A 21,621-nucleotide genomic window follows, 5' to 3' on the forward strand; every position below is an offset into this window, starting at 1 on the left:
CAGCGTTTTCCATGTGCCACTTGATGGCAGCAATCACTAGCAAGCAGAAAGCACAAGGCGTGTCACATGTCGCTCTCTGCCATTAGACGTCTCCTGGGCGATTGATACTTTCGCGCGTACATGCATCTATTATTTAATCGAGAGTGTATTTACGTTTATCTGTACTTTATTCATATTTAAAATGCGAAAAACTTGGCAAATCACAATAAACAACCACGCACCAAGTCTGCAGACTGGCACAAATGCCACCTTGCGCAGCTCCGATCGTTTGTTTACAAGTTAGTATGGCAAGTTACATATCAAAATGCTCAGCTGCTCATTGGCTGTAAGTTTTGAGTGTCACTCACAGTGTCCAATCAAACTGGTAGATTCTACCAGGGTTTGGAGTTTCGTCATCGTTCAGCTGTCTGTGACACTCGTTGGCTATACGAGGTGCCAGTCAACCCCAGACCCCCGTAATTGGCCAACTTAGGTGTCGATCAGAAGCTAACACTTCCGTGTTACATGCTGTAGCATGGTTATCGCCGACAGAAACAAATTACGTCTGATATGATCAATAGAAATGAAAAAAAATTACGTAGCTAGTCTCAAGTTATGAAACGTTTTCTGGAGTTTTTGTCCCTTTGAGGATATATCGTGTGTTTTGGACCTAATCGTTTTACTGGATTATATTCGCTGGAGCCTTACGGACAGAATGGGATCAATACTGCTCGGAAATATTGATGTTTGACTTGCAGGGGGTCTTCAAAGGTAGGGACAGTCAACTCTTAAAAGTATGTACTTCTCTGTAAAAAAGGCTTTAGTGTCAGTGCTGTGGTTGTTGTGTGTCAAAATGGTTTATATCATCGGTAAGACAAGACTTTGAAGTTTCATTTGATGGGTAGTATGTCGAGATGCATGGCAGATGGGCATGCACACATTACTGTAACGTCGTCAAAACGCTGTTATGTCCCGGGACCGGTACGTGTGCGCGTTAAGGGGTTAACATTGTGTTTACACAGATTACTGTAGAAACGGAACACACATGAAATGTGTGTGTTCCAAATAACAATCTATTATTTACACTCTAAAACTCCACTTCACTCCCAGATAATCGAGGCATGAGCTCGGAGAAGTTCGTGCACGTTCTGAGTCGGTGGGGGGATGGAATAGCCGGCTGCTTGCAGTTTGTTTTTATCGGCACATTTACAGGACAAAGGAGACTGGTGGAGAGGTGAGAACGGTTTTAAGAAGCGATTTAAGGTGGGACGGATCTACGAGTTTTTTCGTAGGCTCTGGTAATTGTAGTGTTAACTTTTGTAAGTAAGCTGTAAGGAATAAGCCTGCCAAATTTCAGCTTTCTACCTACATGAGAAGTTGGAGAATTAGTGATGAGTCAGTGAGTGAGTGAGTCAGTCAGTCAGTGAGGGCTTTGCCTTTTATTAGTATAGATTAAAGTAGAGCATCATAAACGTCATCTTAAAATCGTTTAATTAACCAGTTTCTCAAATCACATCGTAATTAAAGTAGCACGTTAAATGCTTTGTTTTGTATGTGATCTTCTATGTGCTCTCTGTGTGTGAATCACTACTTGCTTCTTAAACTGGCTCTCTTCCTCCGAATGGACACAGAATCCATTACATTCGTGATATTACAGCTCTCTGAATAACTAAAATACTGAGATGTATACGTGATATTTTCATGATGATAGGAGTTAAAGCACGTTATTAAAGATGGGTTTCACAGAGCAGTGATTGTGTGCGACCTTTGATGAAATTATTTATTGCAGCAGTATTCATGGGCAGCTCTAGGCAGAGAAAGAATCAGTGGCCCCTTCGCCCACCAATGTCAATATGGTATCTTATGCACGGTGGAGGGCCACATCCGTTGCAGGCACTGCATAGCCAACTCGTGCTTATGACACAAGCGTTTAACTTTTGTCAAAATTTGCCTCTGCGTTTTTAGCTGTGTCGTTATTTTCTCTTTCTGTTCTATATTCAATATATATTGGCGTGACCGCCCTTGCAGTCCTTCCTTTTTTTTCTCTCCAAGTAACCGATCGCCACACAATCAGCTCTGTAATAGATGTTAAGCCATATGTAAGCTTAGAGCGCCGATTCTTCAAAATGTTTAAGGAACATTGAACTATCTTTGTACTACATGTTGAATTATTCTATCCTTCACGCCAGTCGCAGTGAAGAATATGGATTATTTAAATGAAGTTAAAGTTTTATCTGTATAATATAATAAACATATTTCGCTGCATTTCATCTTAAAAATGATATCGTCATCATATGTAAATACGCGCTTTATAAAGTGGCTCAGGTTGTGCAATATTATAACTGTAGTGAAAGTTTACAGTAAGGTAATTGTACTTAAGTACAAACAGTTCTACAAGGAGCAATTGATGGAGTGCGTTTATAGTTCTTGGGATGAAACTGTTTCTGAACTGCGAGGTCCGTACAGGAAAGGCTTTGAAAAGTTTTGGCGTAGCTAAGGAAGCGTGTGCTTGATTCTGTATCCCGATAGTTCTCTTTCCTATCAGCTGCTGCTGTGATTCACACTCAGATACAGTTATATAAATACTCCGAGTGGTGCAGTGAGAGTAGTATGGAAAAAGATGATCCGCTGTAGCAACTCCTAACGGGAGCCGCTGAAAGAAGAAAAAAAACATGCAGTGAGAGTAACAACGCTAAAGCAGTTATGGTATTAGGAATACTATGGCAATTCCCTGGACCATTATATTGTTACAAGTTAATTACAATCAGATGCATTACACTAATAAACAATATGCGGTTAGTTTCAGTGTATTTATAAAGCCGCGTCAGGAAAATAAGGAGTAACCACACAGTAATAGTAGCACTGCTTTGACGCTGGGTGCTGCCAGTCTGCAAAACCGAGTGGAGAACTTGCGTACAACAAGGTATGAGGTACCATGGAAAAGTGCGTGGCTTTAGGCCAAGTGTAGGTTTTACACATTGCGATTTGAACTTGGAAAAGTTCTTACGCAACATTTCTGTGCGTACGCACCGTTTATACATGAGGCCCCAGGTGAATGGGTTTACCACTGCTGAGGGAAACTCGGTTTGGGATGGTGAAAGTAGCCAATCCGTTAGCATTGCTCATTTCTCCTTGCTGTTGACTGACTGCTGCCCTGTGACACGTCTCCAGGTGATTGGGTTTACCACCACTGAGGGAAACGTGGTTTGGGATGGTGAAAGTAGCCAATCCGTGAACGTTATTCATTTTTCCTTGCTGCTGATTGACTGCTGCCCTGTGACGTGTCTCTAGCGGAGTGTCCTCATGTTTTCCATTTTGTTATTGTAAACATTTTGTTATTCTTAAATGCACAAAATGTTGCCCAAACGCCCTGCACCTTCTAAGGCTTCTGGCACTGAGCCTAAGCACCAGAAGAAGTTTGAAACACTCCAGGAGAAGGTTGAACTACTGGATTTGCTCCAGGAACTAAAAAGTCATGCTGCAGTAGTGTGCCACTATGGCATTAATGAAAACACTGTACGCTACATAAAGAATAACAAAGCAGTGATCTGGAGTACTGCATCTTTAAGATTCCGTAAAAGTGCCAAAAAGGTAACGACCGTAAGGAATAAAAACATCATCAGGATGGAATCTGCCTTGGCATTGTAGATCACCGACTGCAGGAAGAAGAACATCTCCTTGGACAGTAACATCATCCATGAGAAAGCACGGAAATTGTACCAGCAGTTCGCTACAGGAGACAATGTAGCAACTTCCCAACACAATGTTGCTGAAACATATAAAGAAAAGTAAGCACGAAACCCCACCAGAAGAAGACCCATCCAAAGATACAAGTCCTCCTGAAGCACCTGAAGAAGAGGCGCCACTTGAGAAGTTTTAAATCCTCTGCATCGTACTGCACAGCTACTTCATCATCATCATCATCAATATCATTCATCACTGGTGAGTACCAAGACATTTTACTGTATTTTAATTAAATTAAATTATTATGTATTTACTCTACTTATAACAAAGAAAACGCGCTTGCATGAATTACAGTACGTATAGCAGTAACATCGGTATGTTATATTCTAGTACCGCGGGAGACACAGCAGTACAGTACTGTACAGTATATCGGTTTACCTTTACCTTCTGCTTTTAGGTAATGTATTAAGGTAATTTTTTAGGTAATGTATTAAGCTGAGATTGCAACGAAATTAAAGTGCTTTGGGGGCATACTGTATTTAGGGTTTAAATTATAAAAATAGACATTTAAAAGGCATTTTTAACCACATCCAAAAGTCGTGTTTTTTCACATTCCCGGGTGCTCTAGGAACGTAACCCCCGCGAATTTTGGGGGTGTACTGTATATACAGTTATGTGAAAAAGTTTGGGAACCCCTCTTAATTCTTTAGATTTTTGTTGATCATTGGCTGAGCTTTCAAAGAAGCAACTTCCTTTTAATATATGAAATGCCTTAGGAAACAGTAGTACATGTCTTATGGAAACAGTAGTATTTCAGCAGTGGCATTAGGTTTATTGGATTAACAGAAAACATGCAATAGACATCATAAAATTAGACAGGTGGATAAATTTGGGCACTCCAACAGAGATATTACATCAATACTTAGTTGAGAGTCCTTTTGCAGATATAACAGCCTCTATATGCCTCCTATAGCCTTTGATGAGTGTCTGGATTCTGGATGGAAGTATTTTTGACCATTCTTCCATACAAAATCTCTCCAGCTCAGTTAACTTTGATGGCTGCTGAGCATGGACAGCCTGCTTCAAATCATCCCATAGATTTTCGATGATACTAAAGTCAGGGGACTGTGACAGCCAATCCAGAACATTGTACTTATCCCTCTGCACGAATGCATTTGTAGATTTTGAACTTTGTTTTGGATCATTGTCTTGTTGGAATACCCAACCCCTGCATAACTTCAACTTTGTGACTGATGCTTGAACATTATCCTGAAGAATTTGTTGATATTAGGTTGAATTCATCCAACCCTCAACTTTAACAAGGGCCTCAGTCCATGAACTAGCCACAGCTCCACAGCATGATGGAACCTCCACCAAATTTGACAGTGGGTAGCAGGTGTTTCTCTTGGAATGCGGTTTTGTTCTTCCGCCATGCAAAGCGCTTTTTTGTTATGACCAAATAACTCAATTTTTGTCTCATCAGTCCAAAGCATTTTGTTCCAAAATGAATCTGGCGTGTCTAAATGAGCATTTGCATACAACAAGTGACTCTGTTTGTGGTTTGAGTGCAGAAAGGCCTTCTTTCTCATCACCCTGCCATACAGATGTTCTTTGTGAAAATTGCGCTTAATTATAGAACAATATACAGATACAGTGGGGCAAAAAAGTATTTAGTCAGCCACCAATTGTGCAAGTTTTCCCACTTAAAAATATGATAGAGGCCTGTAATTTTCATCATAGGTATACCTCAACTATGAGACACAAAATGAGAAAAACATTGTCTGATTTTTAAAGAATTTATTTCCAAATTATGGTGGAAAATAAGTATTTGGTCACCTACAAACAAGCAAGATTTCTGGCTCTCACAGACCTGTAACTTCTTCTGTAAGAGGCTCCTCTGTCCTCCGCTCATTACCTGTATTAATGGCACCTGTTATCAATATAAAAGACACCTGTCCACAACCTCAAACAGTCACACTCCAAACTCCACTATGGCCAAGACCAAAGAGCTGTCAAAGGACACCAGAAACAAAATTGTACACCTGCACCAGGCTGGGAAGACTGAATCTGCAATAGGTAAGCAGCTTGGTGTGAAGAAATCAACTGTGGGAGCAATTATTAGAAAATGGAAGACATACAAGACCACTGATAATATCCCTCGATCTGGGGCTCCACAATCCGCAAGATCTCACCCCGTGGGGTCAAAATGATCACAAGAACGGTGAGCAAAAATCTCAGAACCACACGGGGGTACCAAGTGAATGACCTGCAGAGAGCTGGGACCAAAGTAACAAAGGCTACCATCAGTAACACACTACGCTGCCGGGGACTCACATCCTGCAGTGCCAGACGTGTCAACCTGCTTAAGCTAGTACATGTGCAGGCCCGTCATAAGTTTGCTAGAGAGCATTTGGATGATCCAGAAGAGGATTGGGAGAATGTCATATGGTCAGATGAAACAAAAATAGAACTTTTTGGTAAAAACTCTACTTGTCGTGTTAGGAGGAGAAAGAATGCTGAGTTGCACCCAAAGAACACCATACCTACTGTAAAGCATGGGGGTGGAAACATCATGCTTTGGGGTTGTTTTTCAGCAAAGAGACCAGGACGACTGATCCGTGTAAAGCAAAGAATGAATGGGGCCATATATCATTAGATTTTGAGTGAAAACCTCCTTCCATCAGCAAGGGCATTAAAGATGAAACGTGGCTGGGTCTTTCAGCATGACAATGATCCTAAACACACCGCCTGGGTAACGAAGCAGTGGCTTCATAAGAAGCATTTCAAAGTCCTGGAGTGGCCTAGCCAGTCTACAGATCTCAACACCATAGAAAATCTTTGGAGGGAGTTGAAAGTCCGTGTTGCCCAGCGACAGCCCCAAAACATCACTGCTCTAGAGGAGATCTGCATGGAGGAATGGGCCAAAATACCAGCAACAGTATGTGAAAACCTTGTGAAGACTTACAGAAAACGTTTGACCTCTGTCATTGCCAACAAAAAGTATATAACGAAGTATTGAGATGAACAAATACGTATTTTCCACCATAATTTGCAAACAAATTCTTCAAAAATCAGACAATATGATTTTCTGGATTTTTTTTTTCTCCTTTTGTCTCTCATAGTTGAGGTATACCTATGATGAAAATTACAGGCCTCTATCATATTTTTAAGTGGGAAAACTTGCACAATTGATGGCTGACTAAATACTTTTTTGCCCCACTGTATACCATCTACAGCAAGATGTTCTTGCTGTTCTTTGGAGGTAATCTGTGGATTGTTTGTAACCATTCTCACAATTCTGCGCATTTGCCACTCCTGTACTTTTCTTGGCCTGCCAGACCTGGGTTTAACAGCAACTGCACAGATGAAACTGACAGTTTAAACCTCTGAGATTCAACCTAAACCATGATAATGAACAATCTTTTTTTTTTTCAGATCTTTTGAGAGGTGCTTTGAGGATCCCGTAATGTCACTCTTCAGAGGAGAGTCAAAGGGAAGCACAACTTAAAATCAACCACCTTAAATACGTTTTCTCATGACTGGACACACCTGTCGATGAGGTTCAAGGCTTAACGAGCTAATCCAACCAATTTGGTGTTGCAAGTAATCAGTATTGATCATTTACATGCATTCAAATCAGCAAAATTACAAGGGGACCCAAAGTTTTACACAGCCTGTTTTCCACATTTGATTTAATTTCATACAACTAAATACAGGCAGTCCCCGGGTTATGTACGAGATAGGGACTGTAGGTTTGTACTTAAGTTGAATTTGTATTTAAGTCAGAACAGGTACATAAATATAATAAATGCTGTTGTTGACTGACTGTAACCAAGTGCTCTGCCAATGAATGATGGGAGTTTCACCTCTCTCTGACCTTTTTATTATTTCAACTTTATTTTCAATGGTGATGGTTTTTCTCTTCTTTACTGTATCACCAGCACTTGCATCAGATTTGTGTTTCAGAGACACTGCTGAAGGGTGAAGACAAAAGATTAAGATAAGCTCTTCTGCACGGCACTGTACACGCCTATCACAGCAGGAAGGTACCAGTCTTCAACATGTCTGATGTACTGACAAGAGACAACTTCCTGCTATGTACGTAACAGTACAAGCAGACTTGAGAATGAATGGGGCATCGAAAGGCGATTCATCACCACCTTACAGTCACCTCCCTACAGTATGCTGCCAGCAGCGTCCGACCACGGAACGAACGAACACGGTGTGGCCAAAGGCAGGTAGTGAATTGCCCCCATTCAATAGGCAGCCATCCGATGCACACTACAATGCTACCCCCCGTCGCCCCGTTCAGCCTCAAAGGCCTCCCCTTCAGCCACAAACGGGTCACCACTTGCAGTATTACCAGCCACCTACCGAGAACAAACAGAGCAGCCGTGTGTGGTGGGCGGCCTGTGAAACTGCTTGCCACCTGCAGCTGCCCGAGGAACACTACATTGCGGGAGCAGCGAAGTCGCCCCCGTCCAGCCTCCATTCAGCCACCGCTTGCAGCATTGCCAGCTGCCCACCAAGATTGAATGGGGCAGTCGTATGTGGTGGGCGGGCAATGAAACCACCCAAGGGACACTACAATGCATAGGCAGCGAAATCGCCCCCCTCCAGCCTCCGTGCAGCCACCGCTTGCAGCGTCCCCAGGCCAAAGATGACGGAGCGGCACATACTGAGACCCATGTGTCGCAGCTGCAGCCCCGTTCATTATTTCGTAGATCGGATGACTGTAACCTGGGGACTACCCGTACTACTTCACTAAAAATCTTTGTTCAGAAAACACCCCAGTACTCAGATGTTCCTAGGAAATAAAAGACATACCACTGTTATCTTATTTTGTTAAAATCAGAGTAAATTATTATGCAGGCTGAGAGAGGTTCCCAAACTTTTTCATATATATATATATATATATATATATATATATATATATATATATATATATATATATATATATATATATATATATATATATATATATACACACATACATACATATACACATACACACACACACACAGTGGTGTGAAAAACTATTTGCCCCCTTCCTGATTTCTTATTCTTTTGCATGTTTGTCACACAAAATGTTTCTGATCATCAAACACATTTAACCATTAGTCAAATATAACACAAGTAAACACAAAATGCAGTTTTAAATAATGGTTTTTATTATTTAGGGAGGAAAAAAATTCAAACCTACATGTCCCTGTGTGAAAAAGTAATTGCCCCCTTGTACAAAAATAACCTAACTGTGGTGTATCACACCTGAGTTCAATTTACGTAGCCACCCCCCAGGCCTGATTACTGCCACACCTGTTTCAATCAAGAAATCACTTAAATAGGAGCTGCCTGACACAGAGAAGTAGACCAAAAGCACCTCAAAAGCTAGACATCATGCCAAGATACAAAGAAATTCAGAAACCAATGAGAACAGAAGTAATTGAGATCTATCAGTCTGGTAAAGGTTATAAAGCCATTTCTAAAGCTTTGGGACTCCAGCGAACCACAGTGAGAGCCATTAAACACAAATGGCAAAAACATGGAACAGTGGTGAACCTTCCCAGGAGTGGCCGGCTGACCAAAATTACCCCAAGAGCGCAGAGACGACTTATCGGAGAGGTCACAAAACACCACAGGACAACGTCTAAAGAACTGCAGGCCTCACTTGCCTCAATTAAGGTCAGTGTTCACGACTCCACCATAAGAAAGAGACTGGGCAAAAACGGCCTGCATGGGAGATTTCCAAGACGCAAACCACTGTTAAGCAAAAAGAACATTAGGGCTCGTCTCAATTTTGCTAAGAAACATCTCAATGATTGCCAAGACTTTTGGGAAAATACCTTGTGGACTGATGAGACAAAAGTTGAACTTTTGGAAGGCAAATGTCCGTTATATCTGGCGTAAAAGGAACACAGCATTTCAGAAAAAGAACATCATACCAGCAGTAAAATATGGTGGTGGTAGTGTGATGGTCTGGGGTTGTTTTGCTGCTTCAGAACCTGGAAGGCTTGCTGTGATAGATGGAACCATGAATTCTACAGTCTACCAAAAAATCCTGAAGGAGAATGTCCGGCCATCTGTTCGTCAACTCAAGCTGAAGCGATCTTGGGTGCTGCAACAGGACAATGACCCAAAACACACCAGCAAATCCACCTCTGAATGGCTGAAGAAAAATAAAATGAAGACTTTGGAGTGGCCTAGTCAAAGTCCTGACCTGAATCCAATTGAGATGCTATGGCATGAACTTAAAAAGGTGGTTCATGCTAAAAAACCCTCAAATAAAGCTGAATTACAACAATTCTGTAAAGATGAGTGGGCCAAAATTCCTCCAGAGCGCTGTAAAAGACTCATTGCAAGTTATCGCAAACACTTGATTGCAGTTATTGCTGCTAAGGGTGGCCCAACCAGTTATTAGGTTCAGAGGGAAATTACTTTTTCACACAGGGCCATGTAGGTTTGGATTTTTTTTTCTCCCTAAATAATAAAAACCATAATTTAAAACTGCATTATGTGTTTACTTGTGTTATATTTGACTAATGGTTAAATGAGTTTGATGATCAGAAACATTTTGTGTGACAAACATGCAAAAGAATAAGAAATCAGGAAGGGGGCAAATAGTTTTTCACACCACTGTGTATATATCTATACTAATAAAAGGCAAAGCCCTCACTGACTGACTCACTGACTGACTGACTCACTCACTGACTCATCACTAATTCTCCAACATCCCGTGTAGGTAGAAGGCTGAAATTTGGCAGGCTCATTCCTTACAGCTTTCTTACAAAAGGTGGGCAGGTTTCATTTCGAAATTCTACACGTAATGGCCATAACTAGAAGCTATTTTTCTCCATTTACTGTAATGGAGTTGAGCTCGAAAGTCATGGGGGCGGAGTTTCGTGTGACATCATCACGCCTCCCACGTAATCAAGCAGTATATAGAAAACCAGGAAGAGCTCCAAAAACAGCTGAAGAAAACATACATTATATAATTAAGAAAGCAGCGAAACAATTAGAAGTGAGCGAGTGACATATAAAACCATATTCAACGGCTCACGTGAACTGACACAGTGCGCAGAGAAAAAGCAACAGTTCCAAAGAGTGCTGAACAAAAACCGAATTACACTGCTACACTCAAATAGACAAACCACACGCCGTGGCGCAATAGTAGAGGCTTCGCCTCTAGCGCCAGCGTCAGGTTCGATTCGAGAGGGATGCACTGAGTATGCGCGCTTCCGATTCATTTTAACCTCGCATCCCCTTGGTTTGAGACGTATGAAAAAATATGCGGTTAACGCAGAAAGACAGATCACCAATTGACGCTTTATGAATAATGGATACTTTATTCGCGATCAATGATTGTTTTGGTAAAGACATACTCAGTGTATTCATTAAATGAACGGTAAAAAAGTAAGAGCGAGGGGAGGGTAACTTATTGAGGCACGCAGGCAAAACCACAATAGCAAGCGGGCTCGATGTACTGTAGTGTGCGTCAACTCGATCTGAATTGCACGATCACATTTTAAAAAATATATCTTTTCAAGTTCTATTTAGTCCATATGTGTCAAACTCAAGGCCCGCAGGCCACATCCAGCCCAGCGTGTAATTATATCCGGCCCGAGATCATTTTATATATTATTGTTATTAATGGCCCGGGGACATGAAGCGCTGGTAACACAATAAATTACAGATCCCATAATGCAGTGCTTCAGCTGCCTTGCCGAACACTTTCCGCGTTAATCAAGTCTAGCTTATGATGCTGCAAGATATTGCGAAGCTAGCCCACACGATGCGAAGAAAAGGTGATTCTGAACATAGAGCCTTTAAAACCGATGGGAGGCTGAGTATATGTTTACTGACATTGCCGGTAAACCGCGTGTCTCATTTGTGGAGCTAATGTGGCTGTAATTACAGAATTTAATCTAAGACGGCACTATGAGACAAAACATCAAGATAACCTGAAAGACCTGAATGCAATGCACAAGATACAGAAAGCAGAAGAGTTAAAGAAGAATCTGACACTTCAGCAGGCGTTTTTACCTGTGCAAAATCACAAAGTGATTTCAAGTGAAGCTACTTTTATGGGAGACACAAATGCACCAGTGCAACTTGCCCCACTTTCCCTGTTGCCAAGTAATGTTGAACCAAGTCGGCTGCGGTGTTCCCAAATCGCACTTTGCTGATAAACTGAGCGCACTGCACACTGAGTTCGCACAGCGCTTTGGTGACTTTGAAGAACAAAAAAAGAATTTTCAGTTATTTCGCAATCCATTTGCTGTCGATGTGGAAACTGCACCTGTGCAGATTCAGATGGAGGTGATTGAGCTGCAGTGTAATGGCACACTGAAGGCAGAGTATGATACTGCACGGCTCGCACAGTTTATTCACTCCATTCCCGCAGAAATACTCTAGCTCCGTCTACATGCGGCTCGAACCTTGTGCATGTTTGGTACCACATATCTGTGTGAGAAGCTCTTCTCAGTCATGAAGACTAACAAAACAGCACACAGGAGTCGCCTCACTGATGAGCACCTGCAGTCCATCCTGAGAATCTCCACAACACAGAACCTCACACCAAACATAAACGAACTTGTTGCCAAAAAAGATGCCAGGCGTCCAGCTCTGATAAAATGACATATGAGCAAAGACAACTGAATGATTTGATTTGTTATTGCTGAAAAGAACAAATTTTATTTATATTTCCAGGTTTTGTTATGCACCATGTTCATATTTGAATTTGTATAATTTTGACAGGATATATTTTTATGGAAAGCAAAATCTTTTGGGATATTTAAAATTTAAGTTTATTATATATTATAAATATATATGCCAGCAACACTCATGACAATGTCAAAACAATTACATTTTCAATCATGTTACATTATTATTAAAATGTTTCCTTTTCTTTTTACTTCTCCGCTGCCAAGTCGGGGTATATTTTGCTATATATATATATATATATATGGATATAGATAGATAGATATGACAACAACACTCATATCAATGACAAAACAATTACATTAACAATCAAGTTACGTTGTTTTTTAAATTTTTCCTTTTTTTTTTTTCATAACTCCTTTAACACACTACTTCTCAGCTGCAAAGCGTGGGTATTCTGCTCGTGTACATATATATATATATATATATATATATATATATATATAGATAGATATATATATATATAGATAGATAGATATATATATATGACTATATTAAAAATAAAAAAACTGAGAACTCACATGTACATAAGTATTCACAGACTTTGCTCAATACTTTGTCGATGCACCTTTGGCAACAATTACAGTCTCAAGACTTTTTGAATATGATGCCACAAGCTTGGCACACCTGTCCTTGGCCAGTTTTGCCCATTCCTCTTTGCAGCACCTCTCAAGCTCCATCAGGTTGAATGGGAAGCGTCGGTGCACAGCCATTTTAAGATCTCTCCAGAGATGTTCAATCGGATTCAAGTCTGGGCTCTGGCTGGGCCACTCAAGGACATTCACAGAGTTGTCCTGAAGCCACTCTATTGATATCTTGGCTGTGTGCTTAGGGTCATTGTCCTGCTGAAAGATGAACCGTCGCCCCAGTCTGAGGTCAAGAGCACTCTGGAGCAGGTTTTCATCCAGGATGTCTCTGTACATTGCTGCCGTCATCTTTCCCTTTATCCTGACTAGTCTCCCAGTTCCTGCTGCTGAAAAACATCCCCACCGCATGATGCTGCCACCACCATGCTTCACTGTAGGGATGGTATTGGCCCGGTGATGAGCAGTGCCTGGTTTCCTCCAAACGTGACGCCTGGCATTCACACCAAAGAGTTCAATCTGTATCTCATCAGACCAGAGAATCTTATTTCTCACCATCTCAGAGTCCTTCAGGTGTCTTTTAGCAAACTCCATGCGGGCTGTCATGTGTCTTACCTCTCCTCAGTGTGTGGAGACAACCAGGCACTGCTAATCACTTGTCCAATACAGTCCCCACAGTGAAGCATGGAGGTGGCAGCATCATGCTGTGGGGGTGTTTCTCAGCTGCAGGGACAGGACGACTGGTTGCAATCAAGGGAAAGATGAATGCGGCCAAGTACAGGGATATCCTGAACAAAAACCTTCTCCAGAGTGCTAAGGATCTCAGACTGGGCCGAAGGTTTACCTTCCAACAAGACAATGACCCAAAACACACAGCTAAAATAACGAAGGAGTGGCTTCACAACAATTCTGTGACTGTTCTTGAATGGCCCAGCCAGAGCCCTGACTTAAACCCAATTGAGCATCTCTGGAGAGACCTAAAAATGGCTGTCCACCAACGTTTACCATCCAACCTGACAGAACTGGAGAGGATCTGCTAGGAGGAATGGCATAGGATCCCCAAATCCAGATATGAAAAACTTGTTGCATCTTTTCCAAAAAGACTCATGGCTGTATTAGCTCAAAAGTGTGCTTCTACTAAATACTGAGCAAAGGGTCTGAAAACTTAGGACCATGTGATATTTCAGTTTTTCTTTTTTAATAAATCTGCAACAATTTCAAAAATTCTTTTTTTTTGTCTGTCAATATGGGGTGTAGTGTGTACATTAATAAGGAAAAAAATTAATTGAGATCCACAAAGGGTCTTCATCAGATGATAATGCTTAGACTTATATAACAAAAATGACATTGAGGTGTGGGGGGTAGGCGGGCTAAGTCAGTGTGTATACACACATACACATTTATTATATATATATATATATATATATATATATATATATATATATATATATATATATATATATATATATATATATATACATACAGGAACGCTACTGGCCAAATGGGTGCCCTAAGCAGAAATTTAATTTTGTGCCCCCCTGCCCCAAATATTACAGAAGTAAAAATAAAATAATAAAAAAAACACCTACTATAGGGGCCAAAATAGAACTTTATTCAAATAAAAGGTAAATACATGAGGTAGTAGCGTCATCACCTCATGCTTTTAGCCTACTCTCGTTCACCGTAAAATGCAATATATATGTTTATATTTTTGTTTATTTGTATATGTATATTATTAATATTAATTTATCATTATAATATATAAAAGCAATTTTTGAGTAGCTGGGATGGTGCCCCTGGGAGTTGGTGCCCTACGCAGACTCTGCGTTGGTGCCCTGCGTACTCTGGCGGTACTGTATATATATATATATATATATATATAGGAGGGGCGGTACTGTATATATATATATATATACAGTAATCCCTCGTTATATCTTGCTGCGACTTACGTGGCTTCACTCTATTGCAGATTTTATATGTAAGCATTTCTAAAAATATATAACACAGATTTTTCGCTGATTCATGGGTTTCTGCGGACAATGGGTCTTTTTACTTCTGGTACATGCTTCCTCAGTTGGTTTGCCCAGTTGATTTCATACAAGGGACGCTATTGGCAAATGGCTGAGAAGCTACCCAATCAGTGGACACAGTTAAGTTCTTGTGTGCTGATTGGCTCAGCGACGGAGCGCCGAATTCGATTCCGCTGCGTTAACCGGGAAGTCTTGTCTTGCTCATTCAGCATCAACGTGTATTGCTGTGTAAAGAATTTACTTTTGTGCTCTTTTGTGTTTATCTTTGTACACAGTCAAGCCCTTCGTTATGGCTCCAAAACGATCTGTTACTGCTTCAGGGGCTGTGTCCAAGCGCCAATGGAAGATGCTAACGATTGCGGAAAAGGTAAAAGTTTTGGCTATATTCAAGGAAGGGAATAGCCACACCGCTGCAGGACGCCATTAAGGCATCAATGAGTCCACAATTCTTTTTATTTACAAAGGAGGAAAAGAAAATAAGATCTTCGGCCGCAGTGTCCTTTAACCAGGGCGCAAAACGAAAAACGAGTTTTAAGTGGATGTAATAAGACAGTAGTCTGGATGGAATCTGCTTTAGGGATTTGGATTGAAGACTGCCAGAAGAAGAACAACGGCAGTGCTACACAATCGCCTGAAGGGGCTCCTTTAGAAGAGCTATAATGCTCTCCTTTGTTGTGCAATAAAATTAAACTCATAGTTATTGGACAATTCATCGAGTCATTGTTGGTGAGTAACCATAATTAATTTTCTATGTAAGTAATTATTACATGTACATAGTTTAGTGTCACTGTACACACATTTTACTGTATACAATTTTTCTTGCATTGTACGTATTTATTGCTGGTGGCCTGTCTGTTGTAATGGCTGTAACATATGTGATATCGGAGACGCTCGATATCTTTAATATTTAGGTTTTACTGTATATAAACACTTTCAAATAATCAATGACCTTCTTAGTAATCTCTGCAAAGTAACAGAATGTTAACAATATTCTGCTCCTTAGAATTTTTTTCTGATATTATACTTTGTACTTATATAGCATTTATTTTTTCACGTTATACTTGTTATTATTGCATAGTACACTAATGCCGTTAAGTGGAAGTGTTCTAATTAAAGGCCATGTCACACTATACAATTTTTCCAGATATTTTAAATTTGCAGGCTACACTGACAAACTGTTGGGGTAATTTTGGCATGCCCACCAACAGTTATGTATATCTGATATACCCAGTGTCTCATTCCAAACAGTTTTTGAATTTGTCTGAAGTTGCTGGGGCAGGCAACATATAAAAAAGAGCTGACAACCAATGAGTGCTCACCCAGCGGAATAAGGCATGTATTGTGGTTGCAACTAAACCAGGGAGATGCATGTTTTGGTCCCTGAAAAGAGAAGACAGACTTGTCTGTGTGATGTCTCATGTTTTACATGAGTCCAGTAATGTATGGCTGGCATTAAGAATAAATTAGACTGAAAATCTCTAAGTCTCTAAATAGACAACACATTCCACCATCTATTGTTTTCCAATTTACTGCCATCTAAAGATAAACCAGACGGACATGCTGAGATATACCATCACTGCCACTGCATGTTTTCATTCCTATTGTAAGGCCTTGCAATCCAGCTACACTCTTGTCCCTGGCAATACACAGAATGCTATTTTTGATAGAGAAATGGCAAACAAACCTATTTAAAGGTTGACTTCAAGTAATATTAATATCTGTCTTGGATAAATCATGCAGCACAATAAGATATTATTCTCTTCACAATGAATTCAAAGGTTAATATCCCATACTTGCTAATTTGCTCACTGCTTCATTGCCTCCCAACCAAAAACTCAATCACGTTGCTCAAAAACAACAATTCATTCAGATACATCTTTAAAGGGAAATACTTTTCAATTTTCCTTGCAATAAAGTTAATATCAATACTCAGGGCAAGTAAGATTCCTTTGGGATATTACCTAAAACTCATGAAAAATTATAATGAGAGAAGTTTCAGACCAAAAGCAATAATCTTTTACACAATCCAAAAAATAATTCTGATAATTGCCTGATTTGTACAAAAATAGTTTAAAGTTTACACAATATTAAAACCATAAAGCACCATGCCAATTTTATCAACAGAAATGTAAGCATTATATTTATACTATCAATATTTATACTAATATTTCCACTTACCTTTGCAAGGCAGAAACATGCCAGCATTCTAACCCTGTAAAAACACTGCTCTTGTTCAAGAATGTCTGTCAGCGCCAGCCTTGATGCAGGAGTTGGGAATTGCTCTAGAGCTGATATGGCTTCTTCTTGGGCAACAACATCCCTCTCATATCGTAACTGGTATTGCCACATGAAGTCAGCCTGTTCAAATTCAACTTTCCTTAAAATTGACATGTCTGGATCAATTCGTATCCATAACAATGGGGAATCAACACTAAAATAGAAGAAAAGAAAACAGCCAAAATTAGTTTTTCTGTTTCAGAATCTCGGACTATATACAACTCAGTTTGCACTAATGATTAATAACTGCATGGGAATATGAAGCATGTTGCTTAGCAGCTATCATATCATGCCTTTGATAATATCTGTTTTGAGACAGAGTTCAGCCACTGACATGCAACTAAAAGATCTGAAAAGGACAAGGAGACATAAATGTCATGTACTGAACTATTTAGACTAATTTAACAATCAAAATATAAAGAAAACAGAAACACAGCATAACTGCCAGCTGAGCATTTGAAAACCGTTTGATATCGTAAAAAGCAAATATGGCTTCATATGCCTATGCAATGGAAGCAAAAATGTGTGGAAATGTCAACATTGGCTGGCTATCCTAGGGATGAATCCCTAACTAAGCCAAATAAGTTCTTTAGATAAAAACTCCCAAAAAGAACCAGCTTAAAAAGTACAGTCAAAATTTAAAAGTTCACTTTACAACAAAAAAGGGGATTTCAGGCTTGCATCAAGGTTAGGGCTAGGTTAACCCATTAGTTGCAGATGCATCAGATGGATGGACTAACGTTGAGAGTATAGCATGTGCTGTACTGACTACACCACAAAGTGAATCAAGTGAACAGATCACTGTTTTGATTAAAATCAATAAATTAATATATCTATATGCAGCACATACATGTGAATATAAAGTGCCCTCCATAACATGGGTCAAGGACATATTTTTTCATCATTTAACCCTCTGCTCCTCAGTTTAAAATTAAAATTCAGACAGATTATAGTGCGTATTGCAGGCTTTAATTTAACAGTATCATCATATATTTCGGTCACACCATGCAGAAATTGCAACACTTTTTTAAACAGTCGCCACCATTTCAGAGCATTATAATGTTTGGGACACAGCAATAGTAGGTGAAGCAGTCATATTTAGTACTTTGTTGCAGATTCACAGACTGCAAGTGACTGCCTGAACTCTGAAATTCATGTGCTTAGAATCATACTTAGTGATGTCCTGCCAAGCTTCTAATGCAGACATCTTTAGCTCTTGCTTGTTTCTGAGGCTTATCCCTATAAGTTATCCCTTCAGCATATGGAAGGCATGCTCATTTGGATTTAAATAGAGTAACTGGCTTGGCCATTCAAGAATTTTAATTTTTTTACCTTTGAAAAACTTCTGTGATGTCTTAGCTGTATGTCTGGAATCATTATCTTGTTGTAAGATGAAGCATCACCCAATGAGTTTGGAGGTATTTAATAGAACTTGGGAAGATGTTTCTATACGCCTCAGAATTCATTGTGCAACTGCCAACAGCAGTTCCATCATCAATGAAGAGAAGTGTGACAGTAACTGTGGCAGCCATCCATGCCCTAGCCATAACATCTCCACCACCATGTTTAACAGATGAGAGTGATATGCTTTAGATTTTGGGGAATTCCTTTTCATCTCCACACTTTGTTCTTGCCATCATCACTCTGATACAGTTCAGCCTTTTCTATCCACAAGAACTTTTTCCAGAATTCTTTGGGATCTTCTAAGTACTCTTTCATACACTGTAATCTGGCAAAGCTTAAACGCCACTAAAAAAATATGTTCATTTATGTCCGGGGCACACTAGGCGAAGAGATAAAGTTAAATGGTAAAAAGTAATTGTAAAAAAATTACATTATCAAAACCAATTAATGTGAAAATTAAATAAAAATTCTTTCATCATCTCAGTAATATTTTGTCCTTTGTGTACCTATTCTCTATTTTTATAAACAAGTAATTTTCTGCACTTTTGGCATGGCACAAATCTTACAGTGTTTTCTCCTTCTACCAATGATGTTTTCTTCTTATGATACCAAATTGGCAATTGACCATTTTCTGCAAAAGGAACGGAGGGCAGAATTTACATACAAATAACTTAATGAATTTTATGATGAAGGCAGAATATGAGCTTCCCCTGTTTCAAAAGCAAGCAACCACCACTGATGTCAGTATATATAGAGTATACAGTGTATATATATATACATATACATATATATATATATATATATATATATATATATATATATAGTCTTCGCCGAACTGAAATTGTCCACGCATAAATCAAAGTCATCCAGACAATCTGGATCAACATAATTAGATCTGGACCACCCTGTGTGTGTGTGTGTGTGTGTGTGTGTGTGTGTGTGTATATATATATATATCCATCCATCTTCTAACCCGCTGAATCCGAACACAGGGTCACGGGGGTCTGCTGGAGCCAATCCCAGCCAACACAGGGCACAAGGCAGGAACCAATCCAGGTCAGGGTGCCAACTCACCGCAGGACACACACAAACACACCCACACACAAAGCACACACTAGGGCCAATTTAGAATCGCCAATCCACCTAACCTGCATGTCTTTGGAGTGTGGGAGGAAACCGGAGTGCCCGGAGAAAACCCACGCAGACACGGGAGAACATGCAAACTCCACGCAGGGAGGACCCGGAAGCGAACCCGAGTCCCCTAACTGCGAGGCAGCAGCGTTACCACTGCGCCACCGTGCGCCTATATATATATATATATATATATATATATATATATATATATATATATATATATACATATATATATATATATATATATATATATATATATACATACATATATATATATATATATATATATATATATATATATATATATATATATATACTATATATATATATATATATATATATATATTCAATGCATTCGTAGTCTGAATCACAATCTGATTGTGTGGGTGGTACCTACCAGGTAATGCTTATGGTTGGTCAGCAAGTCGGCTAACGTCCGAAACGGTGCCCTTTTTCAGTTGCGAGAAGCAGATCATAGAATGGTTGAAATAGTTTATACTGTCAAATAATGCAAAGAATACGCGACACGTGTTTCGCCCTAATTCTAGGCTCATCAGGCGTACACACTCACTGCACTCCCTCTCGGGAATCGAACCTCGGCATCAGCGTCAGAGGGCGAAGCCTCTCACGTTGCGCCACGGCGTGTGGTTTGTTTATTTTAGAGCGAAACACATGTCGCGTACTCTTTGCATTATTTGACAGTATAAACACTATACATATATATATATATATACACAATTTATGTTACAGCCTTATTCCAAAATGGATTAAATTCATTTTTTTCCTCAGAATTCTACACACAACACCCCATAATTATAATGACACACCTATCTATATACGGTCACACAGTTGAAACTTCATGTCAAAGCACAAACCAAACATGAAGTCAAAGAAATTGTCTGTAGACCTCCGAGATAGGATTGTCTCAAGGCACAAATCTTAGGAAGGTTACAGAAAAATTTCTGCTGCTTTGAAGGTCCCAATGAGCACAGTGGCCTCCATCATCCGTAAGTGGAAGAAGTTTGAAACCGCTGTCCGGCCATCTAAACTGAGCGATCGGGGGAGAAGCCTTAGTCAGGGATGTGACCAAGAACTCGATGGTCACTCTGTCAGAGCTCCAGAGGTCCTCTGTGGAGAGAGGAGAACCTTCCAGAAGGACAACAATCTCAGCAGCAATCCACCAATCAGGCCTTCATGGTAGAGTGGCCAGACGGAAGCCACTCCTTAATAAAAGGCACATGGCAACCCACCTGGAGTTTGCCAAAAGGCACCTGAAGGACTCTCAGACCATGAGAAACAAAATTCTCTGGTCTGATGAGACAAAGATTGAACTCTTTGGTGTGAATGCCAGGCGTCACATTTGGAGGAAACCAGGCACCGCTCATAACCAGGCCAATACCATCCCTACAGTGAAGCATGGTGGTGGCAGCACCATGCGGTGGGGATGTTTTTTAGCGGCAGGAACTGGGAGACTAGTCAGGATAAAAGGAAAAATGACTGCAGCAATGTGCAGAGACATCCTGGATGAAAACCTGCTCCAGAGCGCTCTTGCCCTCAGACTAGGGCGACAGTTCATCTTTCAGCAGGATAACGACCCTCAGCATACAGCCAAAATATCAAAGGACTGGCTTCAGGACAACTCTGTGAATGTCCTTGAGTGGCCCAGCCAGAGCCCAGACTTGAATCCGATTGAACATCTCTAGAGAGATCTTAAAATGGCTGTGCACCGACACTTCCCATCCAACCAGATGGAACTTGAGAGGTGCTGCAAAGAGGAATGGGCGAAACTGGCCAAGGATAGGTGCGCCAAG

General features: G+C 40.2%; 1 protein-coding gene across 3 annotated transcripts in view; it reads right to left on the bottom strand.

The window, feature by feature from the left end:
* taf2 (TAF2 RNA polymerase II, TATA box binding protein (TBP)-associated factor) overlaps positions 1-21,621 on the bottom strand; it is a 379,690-nt gene that overhangs the window by 167,780 nt on the left and 190,289 nt on the right. For all 3 annotated transcript variants that reach the window (XR_005630659.1, XM_039736433.1, XM_039736434.1), the window contains one exon: positions 17,174-17,426. Coding sequence is in view for 2 of the 3 variants with exons in the window: in XM_039736433.1 (XP_039592367.1) it covers positions 17,174-17,426 (253 nt within the window). In the remaining variant the exon portion in view is untranslated. The remainder of the gene's footprint in view (positions 1-17,173; positions 17,427-21,621) is intronic.

The sequence above is a fragment of the Polypterus senegalus genome, chromosome 15 (genome assembly GCF_016835505.1).
Source record: "Polypterus senegalus isolate Bchr_013 chromosome 15, ASM1683550v1, whole genome shotgun sequence".
Taxonomy (NCBI): Eukaryota; Metazoa; Chordata; class Cladistia; order Polypteriformes; family Polypteridae; genus Polypterus; species Polypterus senegalus.